This window comes from Lepus europaeus, chromosome 3 (assembly GCF_033115175.1).
Source record: "Lepus europaeus isolate LE1 chromosome 3, mLepTim1.pri, whole genome shotgun sequence".
In the NCBI taxonomy this organism is placed as follows: Eukaryota; Metazoa; Chordata; class Mammalia; order Lagomorpha; family Leporidae; genus Lepus; species Lepus europaeus.
Genome location: NC_084829.1, coordinates 30,527,879 through 30,552,812, shown reverse-complemented (window position 1 = coordinate 30,552,812; position 24,934 = coordinate 30,527,879). Strand labels below are relative to the sequence as shown.

The 24,934-nt window shown below is 51.7% G+C and overlaps 1 protein-coding gene across 3 annotated transcripts in view; it reads left to right on the top strand.

The window, feature by feature from the left end:
• Window positions 1–23,355, top strand: part of TRIM26 (tripartite motif containing 26) — a 36,916-nt gene extending 13,561 nt beyond the window's left edge. For 2 of the 3 annotated variants that reach the window (XM_062185543.1, XM_062185549.1), the window contains 7 exons: window positions 1,715–2,202; window positions 2,393–2,488; window positions 3,730–3,960; window positions 9,547–9,569; window positions 10,021–10,136; window positions 10,369–10,401; window positions 11,251–17,966. In XM_062185543.1, coding sequence (XP_062041527.1) covers window positions 1,765–2,202; window positions 2,393–2,488; window positions 3,730–3,960; window positions 9,547–9,569; window positions 10,021–10,136; window positions 10,369–10,401; window positions 11,251–11,933 — 1,620 coding nt within the window. In that variant the 5' untranslated portion in view covers window positions 1,715–1,764 and the 3' untranslated portion in view covers window positions 11,934–17,966. Of the gene's footprint in view, window positions 1–1,714; window positions 2,203–2,392; window positions 2,489–3,729; window positions 3,961–9,546; window positions 9,570–10,020; window positions 10,137–10,368; window positions 10,402–11,250; window positions 17,967–23,195 lie in introns of those variants that run through there. The other variant, XR_009865404.1, reaches the window with a different exon arrangement.
• The last annotated feature ends 1,579 nt before the right edge of the window (window positions 23,356–24,934 follow it).

Genomic DNA, 24,934 nt, shown 5'->3' with positions numbered 1-24,934 from the left:
TGAGTGGCACTACTGACAGAAGCCACTGTCGGGCTGGACTCTGACCTCATGCAGTCAGTAGCAGCGTGGATTTGCCCGTGGTTCCAGCTGCTTCAGGCCAGCCTCTTGGCTACCTCTGCCTGCTGGCTGTTTTCCCAGCGGCCGCGCTCCTTGCCTCCCCAGAATCGGCAGCAGAGACGCCGTTCACTTCAATTCTGGAGTGCATGTGTCACTGTCACTCGTTCTGCTCCCTTCCTCTCTCGCTGCCACTTTCAATTTCAACCCTTCCTCTCTTTGTAGTTTGAACACTCACTGAATGTTCTTGTCTAGATTTCCTTCTGTACATTAGGCTTGTGCTTAGTACTTTCTCACATAATTCTTTCACATAACCTTTTAGAAAACCTTGTAGGTAAGCGTGACTCTCCCCATTTTACAGATGGGTACCTGGAGGCCCAGAGTGTTTAGGTGGTTCCCCTGTTGTCACAGAGTCGGCGACAGGAAGCAGCTGTTGTGTTAAGGCCCATAGCGTCAGATAGGCGCTGCGCCAGGCTGCAGAGGGGAACAGGGGCAGAGTCCTTTGTGTGCTGACCTTGCACGCTTCCTGGAAGCACAGAGTGCCACGTCCACTCGAGGATTCCTTCCCTACAGTTCCCTTCGTGAGCTCAGCTGGGATGATCTACCGACCTTAGCAGCAAAGCACAGGCCAGCTTCTCGGGGGAGTCACAGCTAAGAATGAGCCCAGTGTGGCCAGGCTTTGCACCGCTGCCTGGCTGAGAGCTGATAGAGCCCAGCTACTGAGGGAAAGTGAACCAAGCCCACACCACAGAGCAGCCGGGGTAGGTACTCCTAAAGGGAGGCATTCGCACTCGGACTCTCAGTGCTTCCGTAGGCTTCTTAAGTTGGGGAAATAAACTCAGTGCTCTTATTGATTCAAACCTGAAACCTAGAGGTACAAACATAAGGGATCTCCTGGTGCTGTCAGGACCCCGTGAGCGCACTGCATGACTGAGGGAGCGCCCTGTGGTGGTCGACATTGCGGACTTGTGTTTATTGTAACGGTTTTCCAGCAGGTGGCGACTGATTTATTCTATCACGGTTGGTCAAGCAACTCCCCCTCAGCTGCAAAGGAAGGGTCTTGAGGCGCAAGTGCTTTTGCGACAAGGAATGGGCTGGTGGCAGCCTTGCTTTCCACTCTGCCGAGCTGCTCCTGGCCTCAGTCTCCTCATCTGAAAAATGAGGAGGTGACAACAGGGAAGCAGGGTCTCTCTTTTTTTAAGATTTATTTATTTATTTGAAAGAGTTACACAGAGAAGGAAAGGCAGAGAGAGGTCTTCCATCCACTGGTTCACTCCCCAATTGGCTACAATGGCTGGAGCTGCGCCAATCCGAAGTCAGGAGCCAGGATCTTCTTCCTGGTGTCCCACGTGGGTGCAGGGGCCCAAGGACTTGGGCCATCTTCTGCTGCTTTCCCAGGCCATAGTAGAGAGCTGGATCAGAAGTGGAGCAGCTGGGATTTGAACCGATGCCCATATGGGATGCCGGCACTGCAGGCAGTAGCTTTACCTGCTATACCGCAGCACCGGCCGAAGCAAGGTCCCTCTTGGGCAGACCTTGTAGGAGCCCTGTAGGAGCTGGAGTGTCTGCTGATTGAGTGCTGGAGTTGGCAGCCCTGTGCAGAGCTGCCACCTCTGCCCCTTTGCTGTGTCTGCTGTTAACCCCATGTCTGGTATCCAAGGGGGAGAAGTCTCCAGCGGTGAACAGAGAGCCCGGTGAGCTGAGGGCACCATGGCCACGTCAGCCCCACTGCGGAGCCTGGAAGAGGAGGTGACCTGCTCCATTTGCCTTGATTACCTGCGGGACCCTGTGACCATCGACTGTGGCCACGTCTTCTGCCGCAGCTGCACCACCGATGTCCGCCCTGTTTCCGGGGGCCGCCCCGTCTGCCCGCTCTGCAAGAAGCCTTTCAAGAAGGAGAACATCCGGCCTGTGTGGCAGCTGGCCAGCCTGGTGGAGAACATCGAGCGGCTGAAGGTCGACAAGGGCCGGCAGCCAGGTGAGGGGGCCCAGGAGCAGCAGGACACACGGCTGTGCGAGCGGCACCAGGAGAAGCTGCACTACTACTGTGAGGACGACGGCAAGCTGCTGTGCGTGATGTGCCGGGAGTCCCGAGAGCACCGGCCCCACACGGCCGTCCTCGTGGAGAAGGCCGCCCTGCCCCACAGGGTAAGCCTTCCCCCACAGAGGGTGCCCTGTGCCTGCCTTAGGTCTCCTGGCCTGCAGCCCACCACAGGGTAGGAAGCCTGGCTGGGACCCCTCTGAAGGGTTCTAGCTGTCCAAGGACCGAGCCTCCTGGGTCCACTCTCCTGCCCCGCCCCAGAGAGTCCACCTGTCTCCACTGCTTGTCTGTCCACAGGAGAAAATCCTGAACCACCTGAGCACCCTAAGGAGAGACAGAGACAAAATTCAGGGCTTTCAGGCGAAGGGAGAAGCTGATATCCTGGCTGCATTGGTAAGTGAGGCTGGCGGAGGAAGCCTTGAGGCTGCGAGTGGATGGTGGCTGGGAGGTATTTCCAGGAGCAGCGTGGGTGAGGACAGGCATCGGGTAGCAGCTGCAGGCCTGGGCATTAGCCCTGGTTCTGTCTGAGCTGAGCACCTCAGGCCTTGCGCCTGTTTCTCATCTGACAGGTGAGTGGGCTGCCCTCCTGCGTGACCCTCACGTCAGCTGCAAGCACACGTCTCCTGCCAGGGGGCCGAGGCCGGCTTGACGGCATTGTTCCTTTTGGCTGGGGGTGGGAATGGGGTCAGGGTGTGAGAAGACATGTTTTGCTGAGAGTGGAGGGGAGCGGGTGGGTTAAGTAGGAGGGAACCGGCTCCGGGTAAGAATGAGAGGGAAAGCTTAAGGCCTGGCTGGCTTTGGTGATGCTGTGTCCAGTGACTGCCTGTGACTGCCAGCGGTTAGAAAACAGTGCATTCTGTGCGTGATTGGAGATGGGATGAGGAAGGAGCAAACGGATAAGGTGGTTCCAGTTTTCCGAGGGAGCGTGTGTGTGTGTGTGGGGAGGTGAGCAGTGGAGGGATGCTGGGGTAGGCCCGGCTCTAGGAGAGGAAGAGTGTAAAGCCACAGAGAATACCCCAGCCCTCACTGTGCACGGACGCCTCCATCCCTGCATTGGGCAGCAGACCCCCGTCCTGAGTGGGCAGCGAGGTTTGGAAGTCGGAAAGGATGTGATGAGTGAGCACGGACTCTCTGGTTGCACTGAGGAAATGGCACTGTCCTGCGTGGCAGGGAGGGGTGCACGTAGATATTCCACGCGTGAGCGTAGGCTGCTGCTGAAGACAGGATTGATCTGGCTTGGCTGACACTGATCAAGCAAAGCTCCCTGGAAGAGGCAACATAGAGATTTTTGTCCAGGAGGAAAAGGTGAGACAGCCACAAGTGAGGCCCGAGGGTTCCTTCAAGGGCCCCTGGATGTTGGTTTACCTGGAACAGGTGATGGCCGACCAGTGAGGCGGAGTTGGGTGCTGGTTGCAGTGGCTGCATGACCTGCACTGATTCACCACTGGTGTCTTCTTTGAGATGAGAAGGGCAGACCAGGAGCTCCCCTTAGCTTCTCCCACCCCAAATGCTGTAGAATTCCTGAGTAGGGAGTGGGGGAAGAGCCAGCCTTGAGCGCCTCTAGTGCCGGACCCCAGAGGGGTCCCCACCCTGAGGCAGAGATGTCCCTGCCCCTCCCTCCCTGCCCGCTGCAGAAGAAGCTGCAGGACCAGAGGAAGTACATCGTGGCGGAGTTTGAGCAGGGCCAGCAGTTCCTGAAGGAGCGGGAGCAGCACCTGCTGGAGCAGCTGGCGAAGCTGGAGCAGGAGCTTGTGGAGGGCCGGGAGAAGTACAAGACCCGGGGCGTCGGGGAGCTCGCCCGCCTGGCACTGGTCATCTCGGAGCTGGAAGGCAAGGCACGGCAGCCGGCAGCAGAGCTCATGCAGGTGAGAGAGAAGCCCAGGGCAGATGGGCAGCCATGGGAGCAGGTTTGGGAGTCACCGCCACTCGGCCTCATTTGAAACACGAGGGTGGTGCCCCTCCCCTCCCCTCTCGTGCCAAGGGTTACATGAGCATAAAATTGGATAAGTTCAAAAAATAAAGGCTCTACCAAAAATATTTTAAAAAATTAAAAATACTGTAGAAATGGAAAGGGCAGTTGTTACGGGCCTGTGTCCTCATCGCTACCATCACAAGCCCTTTTTCCAGCAGTCACTGGGGACACCTGTTGAGTGGGGGCTTCTCATGGTTCTGGAAATGAAGAAAGGTGTCCTGGCTGGCGGAGGGCTGAGCGGTGGCTCTGTCATGGCCATGAAGGGTGTGGAGGAGATGGACAACTAGGAAAAGAAGGCAGAGGTGGCGAAGTTTTCTCTGGAATCAGAGAACAAGGTGGAGAGCAGATGAGGTTCCCTGGGAAAGCTTCTTGGAGGAAGTACCTTTGACACCGAGAAAGCGAGAATTGTAGATGGAGAGCTGGTTACCAAGTAGGAATGATGTCACGGGGCTAGCGCCGTGGCTCACTTCGTTAATCCTTCGCCTGCCGCGTCGGCATCCCATATGGGTGCTGGGTTCTAGTCCCGGTTGCTCCTCTTCCAGTCCAGCTCTCTGCTGTGGCCCGGGAGGGCTGTGGAGGATGGCCCAGGTGCTTGGGCCCCTGTACCCGCATGGGAGACCAGGAAGAAGCTCCTGGCTTCAGATCGGCGCATTGCCAGCCATAGTGGCCATTTGGGGGGTGAACCAACAGAAGGAAGACAGAGGTCTCTCTCTCTCTCTTTCACTGTTGATAACTCTACCTGTCAAAAAAAAAAAAAAAAAAAAAAAAAAGGAATGATGTCACATCTTCCTGCTGGCACCTGGTAGAGGAGTCTTCACCTTGAACAGGGCTCAGCAGCCCTTGGAAGGAGAGAGGACTCCTTCCATCCTCATGGGCTGGGAGGGGGGCTATGTGATGGTCTCCCCTGCTTGCATGGTCTAGAGTGGCCAGGGCTGGCTGTTGGCGGGGCAGTTCCATAGCCAGGAGGAGTGAGAGGGCAAGACAAGTTCCCCAGTGTTTGTGCCGGCTCATGCTGTGGGAAGAGGCGGCTCTGCCTACCTCTCACTGTTGTGGGTTCAGATGCACTGAATGAGGACTGGCAGGGATTTTGGACTCTTCCAGTCCGTCCCTGCTGATGCCGTGGTCCAGGGGGTGGGAGAGGCTTGGCACAGGCTGTGGGGCGGGGTCAGGAGTCAGGTCAGAGTCTGAGCCCGGGTGTCCTGGTTCCTGCGCTCTGCTCTCTCCTCTCGTGTCCACAGTGTCTCTCTGCCGCCTCTTGCCCTCCCATTCTCATTATGTGGGACACTTGCTGCCTCTCCCCTTGTCCCTGTGCCTCTTCTTTCCTCTCAGGGACCATCCATCGTTCCCCACAGCCACTGCTGCCACGTGCGAGTGTGTGGCTGGTTATGCATGGAACAGAGAGAGGTGCATGGTGACTGGGCATACTGGTGGGCGCTGAAACCACGAGTCTGCCTAATCCACCCATGGGAGCCCCCCTTGAGGCAGAGGCCCTGCCTTTATGACTCACAGCTCTCAAACTGAAGCACTCCCCTAATGGGGTGGGCCAGGGGAAGGGAGAGAGAGAAAGGGGTACACCTAAAACCAGTGCATGAAATCTTGCTACAGGTAGGGTTTTTTATAATGGTAATGTTTATTTATTTGAAAGTCAGAGTTATACAGAGAGAGAAGGAGAGGCAGAGAGAGAAGGAGAGAGGTCTTCCATCCGTTGGCTTACTCCCCAATTGGCCGCAACGGCTGGGGATGAGCCGATCCAAAGCCAGGAGCCAGGAGCTTCTTCCAGGTCTCCCATGTGGATGTAGGGGCCCAAGGACTTGGGCCATCTTCTACTGCTCTCCCAGGCCATAGCAGAGAGCTGGATCAGAAGTAGAGTAGCTGGGACTTGAACTGGTGCCTATATGGGATGCCAGCACTGCAGGCAGCAGACTTACCCGCTGTGCCACAGCACCAGCCCCTACAGGTAGGTTTTATGTGTGGGTTTGTGTGTTGATTTTGCTGTAAGGGAATTAGACAGCTAAACCCTTAATTACCATTGAGATTTTCTGAGGGATTATTTGAATATCAAAGGACAATTATAAAGCCCCCCCCCCCCCCCAGTAGGATCCAACAGCAGCAGAGGACTGCACATGAGAGGGGGAAGCAGCAGGGCAGATGTGTGAAAAAGACCTTTGGCAGAAGTGATGGCAGGGCCAGGTGGGTTAAGCCGCCGCTCGGGACACCTGCAGCCCAGATCAGAGTGCTCCTTTGAGTCCCAGTTCCTCTGCTTCTGATCCAACTCCATGCTAATGCACCTGGGATGCAGCGGATGATAGCCCAAGAACCTGAAACCCCGCCACCCACATGGGAGACTTGGATGGAGTCCTCGCTACTGGCTTTGGCCTGGTCCAGCCCCCACTGTTGTGGCCACTGGGCGAGTGAACCAGTGGATGGAAGACCTCTGTGTCTCTTTTTCTCTGTCACTCTGCCTTCCAAGTAAATAAATAAAAAGTTTTTCAAAAGATGACATCAAAGGTAGGGCAGAAATCTGGACTGGGAGCACCCAGAAGATGCTAAAGGGGCTAACAGGCAAGTCCTAGAAGATACCAGTGGCCTTCTCAGGCTAGTCCTGGGTGGGCCCTGCAGGGTCCCGTGGCACTGGCAGGTCTGCACCTCTGCCTGTCCTGCTGCTGGTTGCTGTCTGTACCGACAACTGTGAAGAACCTCCTGAGTGCTCCCTCTGCTGATGACCAACTGCCCCAGGCTGGAGACTGCTGGGGTTCAGAGCCTCACCCTCACTACCTGTCTCACCATGGCCCCAGGCATCTCAGAGGTGAGGGAAGTCACTCTGGAGGTCGTGTGTGTGACTGTAGGCTGGGACCCCAGGCTTCCTGTCCCCCTCTTGGTGCTTTCAGGGCCACCCTCCCCGGACTGCTCACAGCATTTAACCCCTAGATAGGCCCTCTGTATTATCCTCTCCTTTTCTGCTGTTCCAGCAGTGACCCTCATGTCACAAAATGTGCCTGCGTGGCCGCCTACTCTGCATGCCAGCTGTTGCCCCATCCCTTTGCTTCCTCACGCCACTGTTCTCAGCAGAGTGGTCGTCATGTGCTGCCAGTCTTGTCTCACTCTCTGCAGCTGCCTTGGACGTACTAGAACTCTCTGAAAAGCTCATGAAAAAGTATTTAGTATGGAAAAAACTCTGCAGGGATTCCACAGTCTTAGCACCGGAATAAGCCTGTCTTTGAATTTCATTTTCTATGAACTTTCTGAAGTGCCCTTGTGTTTGTCTCGAGAAACAGGTTAGGGGTTTGCCAGAAACCTGCAACCCAAGCTGGGCATCAGCTTCATGGTAGGGGCCTGGGTGTGGCTCTGGCTTCTTGTCTTGTCTCCCCTGGAGCAGAACCCACAGTTCTGGAACTTTCTGACACAGTCAGCAGCAGCCACCCCCTGGTGGATCCATTTGTGTCCCAGACGTCAGCCTCTCAGGAAAGCCGCCTGCCCCCGGCCCTGTTCCCCTGCACTCGGCTCTCTTTTGTCCGTAGCGCAGATCGCTGACTGACGCGGTGTGCTGCTTATTGCTTGCTTCCCCTGCTAAGATGCCAGCTCCCGTGGCTGGGGACTTGTGCCCTTTCTTTACTGCGCTCTTCCAACCTTCTAGAACAGTACTGGGTACCTAGGGAGCACTTAATGAAAACCTGGGGAAGCAAAGGAAGGTAAAAATCAGTTAGTACAGAGTTTATGGAGGCTTCAGACTCACAAAAAGGAAATCTGACAAGGACGCCCTTCCCATTACCCTGTCCTGCCGCCTGTCTCCCGTCACCCAGACAGCAGCACCTGACTGGTGTGCGCAGCTGAGTCTTTGTCTCCACTGCCGCCGCCCTCATTCAGGCCATCTTTGTCTCTCCCCTGGCCCATAGCAACAGCCCTTGGACTGCTTTGCAGCATCCCCTTTGCCTCCGTAAGCCATTCTTACAGGTGACTCAAGCAAGACGGACGTTTGCTTCTGTCTCAGTGTCTCTTGAGCTGTCAGAGTGGCTGTCTCTGAAGGCATCCAGGGAGTTGTCTGCCTCCCATCTGGTTGTTCCGTCTGTTAGGGGTGTCCTCAGCTGTGTGGTCACAGATGAGTTCACTGTTCATGTCCAAAATTCAGGCAGGGGGAAAAGAGGAAGTAAAGAATTTTTTACTGACACATAGAATTTGTACATGTTTTATTGGGAACAGTAAAGTGTGATGCATGTATGCAATGTGTAATGATCAATCAGGGTCATTAGCACTTCATCTCTGCATTTCTGCCTGCTGGGAGCCTTCAGGATCTTCCAGTTATTTGGAAATGTAGATTGCTGTAGGCTGAGGTTGCCCTGCTGGCTGCGGAAGCAGTTTTTCTTCTGTGAAGGACAAGACCCAGGCTGTTGCCTGGAACTTTGTCACATGACCAGATCTGCAGTCTTCCTGGGTGGTCATTGCCCAGCTATAACCCCAGGGGTTCTAGTATTAAAAGGAATAAGGGGGGCTAGCACTGTGGTGCAGTGTGTTAAAGCCCTAGCCTACAGCACCAGCATCCCATATGGGCGCTGGTTCGAGTCCCGGCTGCTCCACTTCTGATCCAGCTCTCTGCTACGGCCTGGGAAAGTAGTGGAAGCTGGCCTAGGTGGTTGGGCCCTTGCACCTGCCTGGGACACCTGGAAGAAGCTCCTGGCTCCTGGTTGCAAATTGGCTCAGCTCTGGCCTTTGTGGCCATTTGGGGAGTGAACCAGTGGATGGAAGACCTCTATCTCTCTGACTCTACCTCTCTCTGTAACTCTGTCTTTCAAAATAAATAAAATAAATCTTTAAAAAAAACAAAAAAGAAAGGAAGAAGGGAGGCTGGCATCATGGTACAGCAGGTTTAGAGGCTGTTTGTGAAACCAGCATCCTATCTGGGCTCCGCTTCTGAGTCCTGCTATTGCACTTGGGGAAGCAATGGAATATGGCCCACGTCCTTGGGCCCCTGCACCCACATGGGAGGTCAAGATGGAGTTCCAGGCTCCTGGTTTTGGTCTGGCCTGGTCCTGGCTGTTGCGGCCATTTGGGGAGTACACCAGTGGATGGAAGAGCTGTTTCTTTCTCTCTCTAACTCTGCTTTCCAAATAAGTAAAGAAATCTTGAAAAAGAAGAGGAGGTGGGGTGAGGAAGGGATCCCGGAGTACACTTGGCAGTCTCAGCCACCTGTAAAGCAGGTCACGTGAGTCATTCCCTCCTGGCAACCGTTTGGGTCTCTTCCTTGTACACGGAACAGAGTTGGAGCTTCCTGCCACCCCTCTGAGCTGGCCCTGTCATTCCCCGTCTCCAGGTGCTATTGTCCTTGCGGTTACTTTGTTTTCTGGTTGTTTTACCCAATGCCTCAGCTTGAATATCAGCTCTGTAAGGAAGGGCCGACATTTGCCCTGTGCTCTCATATACCGCTGGGTACGGAGGAATGAAGTCTTAATCCATTCGTTTCATGCTGCGCTTTCTTCCCTTACAGGACACCAGAGACTTCCTGAACAGGTAAGAGTTTCCTTTGCACCGTGTACGTCACTCCTCCGTGTCTGTGTCCCTTCCCCTTTAACTTCACAATGTCCATTTGGATTAACGGGGAGTGATATGGTTCATGGCCCGTTGTTTGTCTTGGTGACCATCCGGGTACGGGAGTGCATCCCTGGGGATTGGACACCTGCTCTGCACCTGTGTGTGTTCTCTGTGTGATCTCAGCTCTTGGCCTGCTACCCTTTTCCTGAGGCAGCACAGAATGGAAACAGTGGGAGCCTGGTGTGGACTCCGGCTGTGGGTTCTGCCTGTGGCCTTGAGGCCTGGCTCAGATAGTGTCCTTGGGCTCCTGTTTGTCTGTCTGTTGGTTGAGGATAATCAGACCTTTCCTGCCTCCTTCATAACTGTCGTGAGGATTGAGAGGAGCGCGAGAGGGCTGAATGCCAGCCGGGGGTTACATCTATCGCTCCAGGTATCCACGGAAGAAGTTCTGGATTGGGAAGCCCATTGCCCGGGTGGTTAAGAAAAGGACTGGCGAATTCTCAGACAAGCTCCTGTCTCTGCAGCGAGGCCTGAGGGAATTCCAAGGTAGGGGCCGGGGAGAGCGCTGGGGAGGAGGTGGGAGCCGGGGGCTGCCGCCTGGAGAGTGCCCGGCTCCTGCTGCCATCTCCAGCCCCTCCCCCCACGTCTGCTGCTTGTTGTGTCTGTCTGCTTGGGGTCTCGGGGATGCGGCCCTGTCATGAAGCTAATGGGGCCCGAGTGAGAAATGGGCCCAGGACTGTGCTGAGCTGAGGGTCACTGCTGTCCTTCTGCTCCACAGGGAAGCTGCTGAGAGACTTGGAGTATAAGACAGGTGAGTGTCCAGACGTGGGTCCCAGGGAGTGTCTGGCTTCCCTTCGATCCTGGGGCAGCCCCTTCTCTTGTGATAGGGAGAACTTCCCAGCGGGTGACCTAAGGCCACCCTCTCCTTCCCCTTGCATTGTTCTGGTTTTTTGGTTTTTTTAGATATATTTATTTGTAAGGTAGAGTTACAGAGAGGCAGAGGCAGAGAGAGAGAAAGAGAGGGTGGGGGAGAGGCTTAGGCAGAGAGACAGAGAGGTCTTCCATCTGCTGGTTCACTCCCCAGATGGCCACAACGGCTGGAGCTGAGCTGATCCGAAGCCAGGAGCCAGGAGCCAGGAGTTTCTTCCAGGTCTCCCATGTGGGTGCAGGGGCCCAAGGACTTGGGCCATCTTCTGCTGCTTTCCCAGGCCATAGCAGAGAGCTGGATTGGAAGTGGAGTAGCCGGGACTCAAACTGGTACCATATGGGATGCCAGCACTGCAGGTGGCGGCTTTACCCACTATGCCACAGCACCAGCCCCTCCACTACTCCTTAGTCAGCAGGGGAGGCCTCCACGTGATAGCCGGCCCTTCTCTGCCCCAGTGTGGTTACTGTATTCTCACGGATCATACCCCAACCTGTGCCCTCGGCTGAGTTCATTCTCATCTGCCCAACCAAGCAGCTCCTGTGCTCCGAGGAAGCATCAGGGCCACCCCTAGGGCAGCGGTGTCTCCACCTCATCCCCCGCTGCTGTGTACACTGCAAACCCACAGGCACTGTGCAGCTGGACCAGGAGGTGAATTGTGCCCCTCGGATTGTGCTGTGTGGCAGGCCTGCTGTGCACACAGTGACGCTGTTACTTGTCCCCTTGTCCCCACAGTGAGCGTCACCCTGGACCCACAGTCGGCCAGTGGCTACCTGCAGCTGTCAGAGGACTGGAAGTGTGTGACCTACAGCAGCCTGTACCAGAGTGCCTACCTGTACCCCCAGCAGTTTGACTGTGAGCCAGGGGTGCTGGGCAGTAAGGGCTTCACCTGGGGCAAGGTCTACTGGGAAGTGGAGGTGGAGAGGGAGGGCTGGTCTGAGGACGAAGAGGAGGGCGATGAGGAAGAAGAGGGAGAGGAGGAGGAAGAGGAGGAGGAGGCTGGCTATGGGGACGGCTACGATGACTGGGAAACCGACGAGGACGAGGAGTCCCTGGGTGAGGAGGAAGAGGAGGAGGAGGAGGAGGACGAGGAAGTTGTGGAGAGCTGCATGGTGGGAGTGGCCAGAGACTCTGTGAAGAGGAAGGGGGACCTCTCCCTGCGGCCCGAGGACGGGGTGTGGGCGCTGCGCCTGTCCTCCTCAGGCATCTGGGCCAATACCAGCCCCGAGGCCGAGCTCTTCCCCGCGCTGCGGCCCCGAAGAGTGGGCATCGCCCTGGATTATGAAGGGGGTACCGTGACATTCACCAACGCGGAGTCACAGGAACTCATCTACACCTTTACTGCCACCTTCACCCGGCGCCTGGTCCCCTTCCTGTGGCTCAAGTGGCCAGGAACACGCCTCCTGCTGAGACCTTGAGCTTTGACACCTGCCCATGGCCACATCCACAGATGCTTTACTTCTCAGATTCCAGAACTCTCTGACGGGGGTGCGGTGGGGGTGGGAGCCTGGCCAGAGCACCTGGAGCAAGGGAGACTGGGGACTGGACCTCCCCTCCCCCGACTTCCCCATGGTGGGGGCCCCATGAGGCCTCAGTGCTGTTGCTGCATCTGTCCTGCCCCATCTGGTTCTTCCTCCCGCTGGTTTCCTGTGGGCGTCTCAGGCTCCCTTCCTCCCCGCAGCCCTTTCCTTTGGGTTGTGCACTCTCTTGTTGACTGCCAGGCCGAGGCAGCACTGTCTTGCCCAGGAAGGCAGCCTGTGCCAGGTGGGCCGGTGAGACCACTCGGTCCTGCCTGAGAGCACTGTGCTGTCTCCGAGTCCCTCTGGGTCCCCTGGCCCAGAGCCACTCAGTGCCCACCTTCCCTGGCGTTTAGCAGACCCGGCACCCCCACATACCTGAAAATGCTGAAAGTAAGCAGGATGCAAGGTCACGGGGGCTTCCCTGGCCTGTGGGGGGGGGGGGGCTATCATCGCCCCACGAGATCCAGAGAGCAGGCTCCATGCTTCTCTGAAACCAGGGCTGAGCTAGGAGGCTCCTGTAGCTAAGGAGGAGGGGCTCTGGCAATGATCTGTGGCCAAAAGACTGTCTCTGTGTAAGGGTCCTCGTGAGGGGAGGTTTCTCAAGAATCCAAAGTCCCAGGAACTCAAGTTCCTGTTGATCAGCGCATCTGAAAACAACAGGGCAGACACCCAGTAGAGCAGCCCCCTCTGACTGTTCTCTGCTGAGCTGTCGTCCCCTAGCCTTACTCAGCTGCCAGGTTCCTCTTCCTGGAGAGGGAAGGTGGTGGTGTGGGGCGAGGGGAGGCAGGAGTCCTCAGGAGCCCACCAGGTCTTCTTGTCAAAGGAGGAACCAAAATTTCCGCATTAACCATAGATCCCACCCAAGCCCCGGCCTTTGTCCAGGTGCCCCGAGGGCCCCGCAGTTTACAGCGGGCTCCCTGCTCCAGCAAAAGCAATGTCCCAGTCTTTGTTCTTAGCCATTCCGAGTGCTCTGCCAGTCCCCTGCTTATCCAGGTTTTTAATTCCTGTGCCCTGCTCCCCACTGCTGTGGTTCCATGGCCACCGCATGTGTCAAGAGTTGCCACTTTGTACATATCACATGCTGCCTGAGTCCCTGGTACATCTTTTGCCTCTAGTTTTGTAAGCTCCTGGAGGGCGGCTGCCATCTCTTAGACTTTTCTTGTACTATTCTTGGCACCTAGTGCAGTGCTGGGCACAGAGTAGGTGCTCAATAAAGATTTATTGAATGAATGGCCTGGAGCGAGAGATGTGTGTATACAGATGTAAGTATTTTTATTATAACAGGTGTCACCAGGATTTCTCAGCCTGGCCACAAAGCTTCCATTGCTAGCAGTAGCCCTGAGTTTCTTCTTTCTGGAATTCTGGTGTTCTCTGTCCTCTGCCAACATGCAGTTCCTTCTAGAAGCTGCCAGAGAAGAGCCTCCCCTGGGACGCTGACGAGGTACTGGCATGGCTCCATGTGGCTTCCTCTCCCACCGTGGTGCCCTGAGCTGAGATCCTGCATCTGGAGCATGGGATGGCTCCTTGAGAAGGGTGACATCCAGCCTGGCACACCCACAGTCCACAGCGCCCCAAGGAAGAGGGAGTGGAAGCTAACGAGGCTTCCACAGCTGGGAGATGGGGCTCCCTGGAAGGATCCAGAGCCTGTGACTTTGGAGCGACAGCCATGACCCATGGCCAGTAAGTTATCTCTGTGGATTGGTTCTTGTGAGAGGTGTTTTTAAAAGACTCCAAAGGAAATATCTGCAGAGATTCAATCTTGTCCCCACACAGTTAGCTAACCATTTCTTACTCTAGCTGGTTTCTTAAAATTGCCATCTTAAAGATGGGAAAGGGAGGATTATACAGAACTACCTCTAGGTTTATACTAGTAACAAAGCATATTTCTTGTACTCTCATCTGGGGGCTTGTTTAAATTTTCTCTTATTTCCTGTTTTCATGCTGTTTCGTTTTGCACAAACTATAGCTGCACATATCGTTAACTATTCCTACAGTGCTTATTACCAAAAAAAGAAAGAAAGAAAAAAAAAAAAGCACAGTTCCCTGTCCCGCCCTCTTCCCCAGCTGGCTGCCCTGGTGTTTCCTCAGTAACCTGAGTTTGGGCGTTAGCCCCTGATTTCCAGGGTACCCAGCTTTCTGTTCACTGCATTGCCCACCACACTCATGCTCCCCACTCTTTCCTTCAGTGTGGTTTTAACACTGATGAAACAGGTATTCAGCATCAGCGTTGCTAAGTCCAGGTAGAAGCTGTTTACTCCTGGGCTACGCATAAGGGCATGCTTCCTTTTCCTTTGTGAACAATGTTTTGTCTTCTCAGGAGTTGCTAATTGCCTCCTCTCCCACACTTTTGCAGTGTTTCCTACATCTTTATTGCTACTGAACCACAAAGTCACGTTGTCAGGCATCTGAAATGTTCAGTGTAGCCTTGGTGCATCTCTCCTGAAGCCCAAGGCCTCGAATCTGAGGGAGTTGCTGCCGCACCGTGCAGCTTCCTGCACCTCCCTTCCCCGTCATCATGGGGGCCCTGCATGGATGCTGCGTCTTGAGCCTGTGTTTTCCCTCTTAATGCACATCGCCCTGGTGAAGCGTCACTCACTGGCTTCCTGGAAGACTGCGCAGAGGTTGATTTTTTTTTTTTTAAATAAAATTTCGGCTATCTGGAAATACTTTATGCCATTTTCATATTCATTGGGTTCAGGATTCTTGGTTGCAGATGATTCTTTAGACTTTTGGAAGGCACTGCACCACTGCCTCCTGGCATCTGTTACTGCTGTTGACAATTCTGGCGGGACACCTTGACTCCCGACCCTTTGTATCTGGCCTGTTGCTTGTTTCTGATGGACTAGGGTTTTATTTTCCTCTTCCTCTTGATTTTTTATGAGGTTTCCCTGCATCAGGCTGATTAACTCAGTGGGCCCATTCATTCTTCTTGAAGTATTTCTTGACGATTTTTCTTTCCTCTCAAACATGTTATTTGCAGCCTTCCTACATCTCTGAAATCTACTTACTGAGTGCCTGTGGTGTGCTAGCATATTTCTAGGGTAAGGCAGAGAGTAGATTAGCCAAGTTCCTATACTCATGGAGCTTATGTGCCAGCAGAGAGTGATGGGCAACAAGCTAAAATAAAAAATAAAACAGCAGTTTGCACTATACAAAGAGCCAGAACAGGACTGTGATGGAGGGACTCGGTGTCCTCTGGGACAACGGCAGTAAAGCTGAGTGGTGAGAAGAGGAGTCTGAGAGTACAACAGCCAGTGGGGAGGGCACAGTCCTAAGGCAGGGGTGAGCTGGCTACAGAGAGACTGTCTAGAGAGCGGTTACAGAAGAGCAGAGAGTGACAGGGAGGAAGGTGGCCAGCTGGGCAGAGGTGAGCCCTGCAGGGCCTCTGGACCGGCTAAAAGTGCAGGGGTTTCTTCTAAAGTGTGACATGAAGCTGCTAAAGCACAGAAGCAGAGGAGTGTGACTGAATACAGTGAGCAACACTGATCATTACGACGTGGGAGCCATTGTTCTTGGCACTTGAGATGCATCAGCTTTTAAAAAGTCCCTTTCCTCAAGGAGATCTCATTCTAAAAGGGAGAAATCAGCCTTGTGAGTACGAAATGTCCAAGCATAGTGTGCTAGAAAAAGTAATACGGGTGATAGAATCGCTTTTCTAAATTATCCGTTTGGAGAAATGGAAGAGTTAGGACTCAGGGAATCCAGAGCAAGGCTTTGGCAAGCCGAGTGAGATGGGTGGTGGTGGTTCTGAGTGTTGTGATAGCAGAAGAGAGAGAGGCTAACCAGTTTGGAACAGGCTTGAAGGGCAGAGTCAACAAGGTGTACTAGTTAGAAGGAATGGAGTGGGTAGAAGGAAAGAAATGGTGATTCCTAGGTTTTGGCTTTGATCAAGGAAGTGAAGATGGAAGTTAGAGATGATGAAGGAGTAGATTAGAAGGTACGGATGGGATAAGTCAGAGTTCCATTCTGCTCATGTTAATGTGTATGTTCTGTACAGCTAAGTGGAGAAATCGAGATAGTTAATCGGCTGAAGCTGCTGCTGGTTTGGGATTAAAAAGTACATGTGGGCTTTTAAAGCCATGGAGTGAGTGTGAAGATCAAAACTAGTAGGGAGCCCACGTAGGCCCCTGTGGCATCCCAACATCTAAGTAGGCCAGGCAGGAAGAGTCAGCGAAAGAATCAGAAACAGCAGCCAGTTAAGCAGAAACAAGCCCAATAAAGTCAGGGCATGGAACTGAAGGCCCTGGCAGGGGACTGGGGCTGGGTGCATCCAGTGCTGCTGGGGTACCATGGGCGCAGAAGCAGAGGAGGGGCTGATGGATGTGTCAGCATGGAGGGGATGGAAGATGAGGTGGGGCGCGCAGGTCCAACTCATCCCCAAAGCAAGAAGGGTGCTAATAATTAGCAGGTCTCCCAATTGTTAGGCCCAGGTGGAGGGGCCCTGGGCTGTGTTGGATTGTGCTCGGTGCACTGTGCTGTGTGCCATGTGAGGACGAATGTATCCGTGGGGTGTATCAACCAGGCTTTCTTGCCCTCTGACATCTGACTGCGTTTAGGGAAGGGGTGGTACCTGTGCGAGGTAAGAGGGCAGGGGCAAGAGGAGGCCTGGTGTTTGTTCCCTTTCCCTCCTGGGCCGTGAGTTGGCTGGTGATGCCCTCCCCGACCTGCACCACAGCTGCTGTTGCAGCCATACTCTCTCCACTTGGATGTTTCATTGTCTTTCAGTTGCAATGCTTAATTTTTTTTTTTTTTTTTTAAGATTCTTTGGTCCACAAATAATTTAGAAGTACATTTTTATGTGTTGAAAGTGTGTAGGCTTTCTAAATTACCTTTGGTTTTTGATCTTTATTACATTGTGGTCAGAGGTCATTGGCTGCATGACTGACAAGGTGAAAATCACTCAGACACAGTTTTAAAAAAAAAAGCTTTGTCAGCTGCAACTTTATTATGCTTTTGTTCAAAGAGAAAGGTAGGTAGTTTTCGAAGCTCTGACCAAGCAAGAAATCTTGCAAACATCCGTACCTTCAGAAAACATGTTTATTCAAATCTTCCCAGAGCAATTATTATCAAGAAAGAAAATCACCTAATGGAAGACACTTTAAAGACCAAACGTTTTGTCAGATTCTACAGAGCAGAATAATACTTGGGCTTGAGGCATCTTGAAAGATTCTTTTGTTACAAATAACATTTACAAAAATGGTTTTTATGGTCACAGGAAAAAACAGCAGTGATTACAGGTATAAGTTGCTGCATGGCTCCATGCCCGGAGCTGTGATGCTCTTGTTAGTGCTCCTGGCTGGACGCCTTATCAAGCAAGCAGCAGGAGAGAGAGCTGCTCCCTGCTTCTTTCTGAAACTCCTTTCACCAGCAACTGCTGTTTAGGAGAGCCAACATCCCCGGGTCTAGTCCCAGGAATTCTACGGGTCAGTGGTAGGAGAAAAGGGTAGGCCAGAAGCTTAACCAACTCATGGGAGAAGGTGGAAGAAGTTTCAAAACAGAAAATGTAATGTTTTGCTTTGACAGCGATACTGGTTGTTTTGTTTTTATGTCTAGGTCATTGTTCTAAGTGCTTCTGAGTGCTCAAGAAGATGCCATTTCTATTGTTAAGTTCAAGGTCCTATATATGCCCATTAGATGAAGTATTTTGTTACTTAAATGTCTGTAACTTTATTAGAATAACTTCATTTCTTGTTCATTTAATGTCCTTAGTAATTTTTTTACTTTAATATCAGTGATTGAGAGAGATATGTTCATAAATCTGCTACTGTGATTGTTTAATTATCAAATTCTTTTTGTAACTGTCAGTGAATGCAATAGAACTTAGAATTTTTAGTTTCCAAATAGATTGTCACTTCAGCCAGAATGTAGTGTCCTTTTCTCCTCTAATCTAATACTACTTCTTTCATTAATTAAAGTATATTTTCTCTGCCACTGATGTAGTTGTATTAACTTTCATTGGTTATTGTTGCCAGATATAGCACATGGAATCTTTCTCTAGCACTGTTTCATTAGTTCTTTGGTAAACAATGGAGCTGGGTTTTTTTTCTTCTCTAATCTATGAACCTGTCTCCTGGCAAATGAGTTGATGGATCAGTTACTTTCTTCATATCATTTTGTGATCTCTATTTGCCATTATTTTTCTATGCCCTCTCTCTCTTTTTTCTTATGTTTGCAGGAATGACTGAGCTTTCTTTAGTCCATGCTTCCCCTCTCCTGATCTGGAAGTTACAGGAGAGTACTTCAAAAAGTACACGAAGGGGCAGGGGCTGGAGCTGCCGCCTGCAAAGCCAGAGACCCATCTCAGAGTGCTGGGTTGAGTTCCAGGTCCTGGCTGCTCTGCCTCCCTTCCAGCTTCCTGTTACTGAGCCTGGGAAGGTGGCAGGTGATGGCCCAAGTGCTTGGACCCCTGCTGCCCAGGTGGAAGGCCCAGATGGGGTTCCAGGATCTGGTTTCAGCCTGGCCAGCCCCGGCCACTGCGGTCATTTGGGGAGTGAACCAGAGGGTGGAAAATCTCTCTCTCTCTCCCTTTCTGTCATTCTGCTTTTCAAAGAAATAAATCAGTCTTAAAAAAAAAAAAAAAGTATACAAAGATACTTTTTTTAAAAAACTATGAAAATGGAATTTAAAAATAAGCTTATTTTTGTGCAAAATTTTTTTAAATCTTTGCATAGATTTTTTCATAATGTTCATTTCCATAAACTTTTTGAAGACCCCTTTGATTTTTTCTGTTTATCCATAAAATTTTACTGCTTCATTTAATTAACAAAACACAGTTCCACAGTGTCCCCTCCTCCTCCCAAACAAGACAAAACCCCTGAACGCTTTACTTTGCAATGTCTCTTCATCTGATGAGATATTGTTGTTTCTGGGATTGTCTGCATTTGTGATGTTGTCATTTCCTGATGCCAAGAATAGCTTATTCCGCCTCTTATGCGTGTGCAGGAGTTGCTCCAGGATACACACAGAATGAAATTGTGTGTCGTAGGGTGGCCTGTTTTCAGCTTTACCAGGTAATGCCAGACTGTTTTTGAAAGTAGTTGTGGCCGGCGCTGTGGCTTAACAGGCTAATCCTCCGCCTTGCGGCGCCGGCACACCGGGTTCTAGTCCCGGTTGGGGCGCCGGATTCTATCCCTGTTGCCCCTCTTCCAGGCCAGCTCTCTGCTATGGCCCAGGAAGGCAGTGGAGGATGGCCCAAGTGCTTGGGCCCTGCACCCGCATGGGAGACCAGGAGAAGCACCTGGCTCCTGGCTTCAGATCAGCGAGATGCGCTGGCCGCAGTGGCCATTGGAGGGTGAACCAACTGCAAAAAGGAAGACCTTTCTCTCTGTCTCTCTCTCTCTCACTATCCACCCTGCCTTGTCAAAAAAAAAAAAAAAAAAAAAAAGTAGTTGTGCCAATTCAAACTTTGATGTGAACTTTCTCAGTGTTCTCCATTTTTGGTGATATCTGTCTTGTAAACTTATACCAGTCTAGTTGATATGTAATCAAATCTCACTTTTTCTTTCTTTCTTTTTTTTTTTTTTGACAGGCAGAGTGGACAGTGAGAGAGAGAGACAGAGAGAAAGGTCTTCCTTTGCCGTTGGTTCACCCTTCAGTGGCCGCTGTGGCCGGCACACTACGGCCGGCGTACCGCGCTGATCCGAAGCCAGGAGCAAGGTGCTTCTCCTGGTCTCCCATGGGGTGCAGGGCCCATGCACTTGGGCCATCCTCCACTGCACTCCCGGGCCACAGCAGAGAGCTGGCCTGGAAGAGGAGCAACCAGGACAGAATCCAGCGCCCTGACTGGGACCAGAACCCAGTGTGCTGGCGCCGCAGGCGGAGGATTAGCCTATTGAGCCGCGGCACTGGCCAAATCTCATTTTTTTTTAAAGTTTATTTATTTATTGTGAAAGGCAGAGTGACAGAGAGGGAGAAACAGAGAGAGATCTTCCATTTGCTGGTTTACTCCCCAGATGCCTGCAACAATTGGGACTGGGTCAGCCAAAGCCAGGTGCCAGGTGCTCCATCTGGTCTCCCATGTGGGTGGCAGGAACTCAAGTACTTGAGCCATCATCTGCTGCCTCCCAGGCCCATATATATAGCCAGAAGCTAAATCAGAAATGGAGGTGGAGGGCTGGTGCTGTGGCACAGCTGGTTAAGCCAATATCTGTGGTGCCAGCAATCTCATATGGGTGCTGACTCGAGTCCTGCCTGCTCCACTTCTGATCCAGCTCCCTTCTAATGTGCCTGGGAAAGCAGCAGAAGATGGCCAAGTGCTTTGGCCCTTGCATCCACATGGGAGACCCAGAAGAAGCTCCTGGCTTCAGATCGGCCCAGCTCTGGCCGTTGCAGCCATTTGGGGAGTGAATCAGTCTCTCTCCGTCTGTCTCTCTCCACCCACTCTCTAACACTGCCTTTCAAATTAAAAAAAAAAAAAAAAAAAAAAAAGCGCTGGAGGTGGGACTGCATCCCAGGCACTCAGGTGTGGCATGCAGTGTTCTAGGCAGTGGCCACAATGCCCACCCCTCGCTGTGGTGTTAATGTGCATTTCCCTGATCGCTAAGGAAGGTTTGCCGTCTGTTTATAGGGTTACTTTTTCTGAGTTTCCTTTCTTGGTGGTCTTACTCATTTTTCTTTCAGGCTGTCTTTCACAGGCTGATCTGTAGTTCTTGATAGACTCTCCTTTGAGTGTTTTGTCAATTACATATGGTGCCAGTGCCTTTCCCCGATTGTGACTTGCCCTGCCACTCCTTTTTTGGTGTTTTAGTTATCGGAAGCCCTTTATCAGTCTGCATGTTTGTAGGGAGTGTTCTCTTCTTAGGAACTCCTTCCTTACTGCAGGCTCATGAGGATATTCTTCTACGTGATTTTTTAGAAGGTAATGTTTTACAGTTTGACAGCGCAAAGTTTAAACAATTTAGTTACGGTTTCACAGATAAAGTTTTATAATGTTTTTTCCTTCCAGTTTTGAGCTGAGCAGTATCTTGAGCACACCTTGTTTTAACGCCCTGCCTGTGTCTCTGCTGCACTGTTGATAGAGCCAGTGCTTCCTTATGCTTATATACACGGTTGTCAGTTCCTTTTCTCATCCAGGCTTCTTGCCCCCCGCCCCTTCCTTCTGGGTTTGATTTCCTTCCTGACAGATCTCTCCGCAGAGGTTTGTAGCACGTGGCCTTTCTTGCTCTGGGCATTCCATTTCATCCTTTTCTGGAGCTATGGTTTTGCCAAGAATAAACATTAGTTCAGTGACTAACTTTCCCACTGGGGTTGGAAGGGGCTATTGCATTGCCCCTGCTGTTCTGTTAAGGAGTCTGCTGGCAGCTCCACGGCTCCTCGCAAGGAATCCGTCTCTTCTCTCTCCAGCTGTGGCTTGGCTTTTTCTCTTTAGCTTTGTTTTCTTCCATCCCTGCGTCTGCGGGTGAGGGTGGTGGGTTGAGTGTCTCTCCTGTCAGTTCTGGAGGAGCCACAGGCAAGATCACTGTCTTGGTTTTTCAAGCTGCTGCAACACAGTACAAACTGTATGGTTCACACACACCGGCAATTTCCTCTCTCAGTTCTAGAGGCTGACAGGGCAAGGGCAAGGGGTCACCAGAGTGGGTGCTTGGCGAGGCTCGTTCCCTCCCGCCATGTCCTCACATGGTGCGGACAGGCCCCCGCCTCTTCATCAGGCACCAACCCTATTCATTCATAAGGACTCTGCCGCCCTCATGGCCTCGGCACCTCCCCAGGCCCCACCTCCTACCCCCATCACCTTTGAGATGACCCTTAAACATACAGACCGCGGGGAGACACGTACACGTGACAACAGTGAGGACTTCGAAGGGGGCTTCTCCCCATTATCTCCCGTCTCCTCCCAGAACTCACATTAAGCGTATTTTGGAGTTTCACATTCTGCTCTCCACATCCCTTCAGCTTTGCTTCTCCTTTCCATCCCCTTGTCTCTGTGTCCCCAGTCGGCTCCCTTTCTCACGTCCATGAGACTGATGTTTAGAAGTTCAAGTGGATTCTTTGCAGCAGATTTTCATTTCATTTCATGTTAGTTCTTTAACCACTTTTAAAGTATTCATGTTTAGTCTTTTTTTAGATGGTTCTGCAGTTGGGATTCTGGGGGTTGTGCTCCTCCAGCTGTGTCTCCTGGCAGGGGAGGGGGCCTTTCTTGTGTTTTTATAACTTATTTTGAGCTTATCTTTAGCAGGGCTTTCTAAGGGCATTCCACACACTGCTTCTGCCAGCAAACCCAGGTGCAGTGTTGTGTTTATCATTTGACTTGAAGGGGTGGATTGGTTCCTGCACCACAAATCCAAACACTGCCCATGCAGTAGGCAGTGGATTGTTTCTCAGCAGAATTCCCGGGAACCCCTCACTACCTCCGTGTCCTCTCCCGCTAGTGATCTTCCTCCTACCCATTCTTTCTCTGAACACGCAGTCCTCACAGGGCCTGGGCATTATGCCAGCCTCAGTGGTGCCTCTGCCTGTTACTGGTCCACACATTCATATCCTAACCCTTCTGGGATGGTGTGTGCAGCAAGTGAGACACTGCAGGAAATAGAAATATATTTCCTTGTGCATGTCAGCAGTACTCAGCTGTTCTCTGGCAAAACAGAAAAAAAAAAAAAAAAAAAAAAAAAAAAAAAAAAAAAAAAACCTTAACTCAGAGTACCACTGGCAGAAACATGTTGTTGTTTTGTTCATTTTTTTGTTAATTTTTCTTTAGTTTTTGACATATTCCATATAAAGTTGTTTTAAACATATCAGTTGACTTTTTTTTTTTTTAAAAGATTCATTTATTTATTTGAAAGGCAGAGTTACAGAGAGGCAGAGAGAGAGAGAGGTCTTCCATCCACTGGTTTACTCCCCAAATGGCTGCAATGGCTGGAGCTGAGGCAATCTGAAGCCAGGAACCAGGAGCCTCTTCCTGGGTCTCCATGTGGGTGCAGGGACCCAAGCATGTGGGCCATCTTCTACTGCTTTTCCAGGCCATAGCAGATACCGGATTGAAGTGGAGTGGCTGGGACTTGAACCAGCGCCCATATAGGATGCCGGCACTGCAGGCAGCAACTTTACCCACTAGACCACAGCACCTGCCCCAGCAATTGATGTCTAAAGATGTGGGAAGCTGGGTTGTGCTAATCAGCTGTAAATTTAATTCAAGATAAAAAAATTCAAAAACTCCCATAACAGATCTGTGGTGGCTGCAGGAAACCTCGCTCCAGAAGACAGCAGGACAAGCAAGATCATGTCATGCGGGTACATGCTTCCACTTGAAGGAATAAAGACTTTGGGGAACACAGAGGATCGGGTAACGCCTGAGATTACATTTTCTCCCGGGGTCCCTCTTATTTATTGGAGTAAAGAATACATTTCCTGCATCTCATCAATCAAACTTTTTGTTTTAGTTGCCTTGTCTATAGAATAGACATCCCTAGACATCTGCCCCAAGGCAGAAACCTGGATCTCATCCCTCTTTGAGGCTCTTCCCAACTCATCATCACCCTGAGTGCTCACCCTGTACCAAGCTCTTTACGTATATTGTGTTGTTTGCTCCTTGTAATTCTCCTAAGGTGCTCCTTCCCAGGTTTCAGACCAGGCATCCAGAAGCTCAAGGAAGTTGAGCAAATCTCTCAAGCTCACACAACAGAACATGAGTTAGGTTTTGAACCCAGGAGCCCATGGTTTTCACCACTGAGGGAAAAAAAAAAAAAGGTGGGCGGGGCCACTGCCTTCCGACGAGAACTAGAAAGAGTATGAAGCTGGCCCTAGTCCTGTGAGGCTGCAGGCAGCTCCTCAAGGACAGGACTTAAACCACAGGGTCCCAGAGGTAGAAGGGGTCCTTGATGAGCTTTGGGCCCTGGGAAGTGGGAGTATTTTTCCTAAGGTAAAGTCATTGGCAGAGCCAAGACCAGAAGTAGCCTTCACATCCCCAGGGCCAGGCACCCTGACTTGTTTGCATTCATGGTCAATTCTGCAGAGCAATTAGGGCCACTTGCTCAGTGTCAGAATCCTCTACAAAGAGACTTCTGTGAGGGGATGAGACTGGTGGCAATGGCTTTATTGTTGTCATGAGAATAATTAGCTCTTGTGTCTTCTATTGGGTGGGAGGGAGGGAGTGTACAAAGATAATATTTGCTGGTGATCACCCCAGTCCTAAATTAAAGGTAATCCACATTGCAGTTCCCATTAGTTTAACATTTTGTTCTGTGGATTTGAATACTTCTCTCTATTTTAAAATTCCCTGCTCTGAACCCCAGGCAATGAAGCTGTAATTCTTTCTGAATTCTGGGGACTCCCAGCACTAGAGAAACAAGAAAGTTTGGCCATGACGAGAGGCCAAATCTGGCTCCACTTTCCTTCATCTGTGATTTTGTTTTCAAAACCTGGGCTGAAATCCAGCTGTCTTAAGTTTCTTTCATCCCCTCCCTCCCTCCCCTCCCCTCCCCCCTCCAGTTCCTTTCCCTCCCCTTCCCTCCCCTCCCCTCCAGTTCCCTTCCCTCCCCTCCCCTTCCCTCCCCTAACCTAACCTAACTGTCCCTTCCCTCCCCTCCCTTCCCCTAACCTAACCGTCCAGTCCCTTCCCTTCCTTCCCTTTCCCTCCCCTTCCCTTCCCTCCCCTCTCCTCCCCTTGAGAGGGAGGGAGGGGGAGAGAGAGAGAGGGAGAGAAACTCCCATCTGCTAGTTCAGTCCCAAATGCCAGCAATGCCAGTGGAGAGACCTAGCTACTTGAGCCATTATCTCCTGCCTCCCAGGGTACACATCAGCAGGTAGCTGCAACTGGGAGAGGAAATGGGACTCAAACTGAGACAGTCTGATGTGGATGTAAGTGTCCCAGTCTGCATCTTAACCACTAGGCCAAACACTTCCCTTCGTCTGTGATCCTCATGTGAACTCTGTTGCCTTGGTTATCCTTGTCTTAGAGTGCCAGG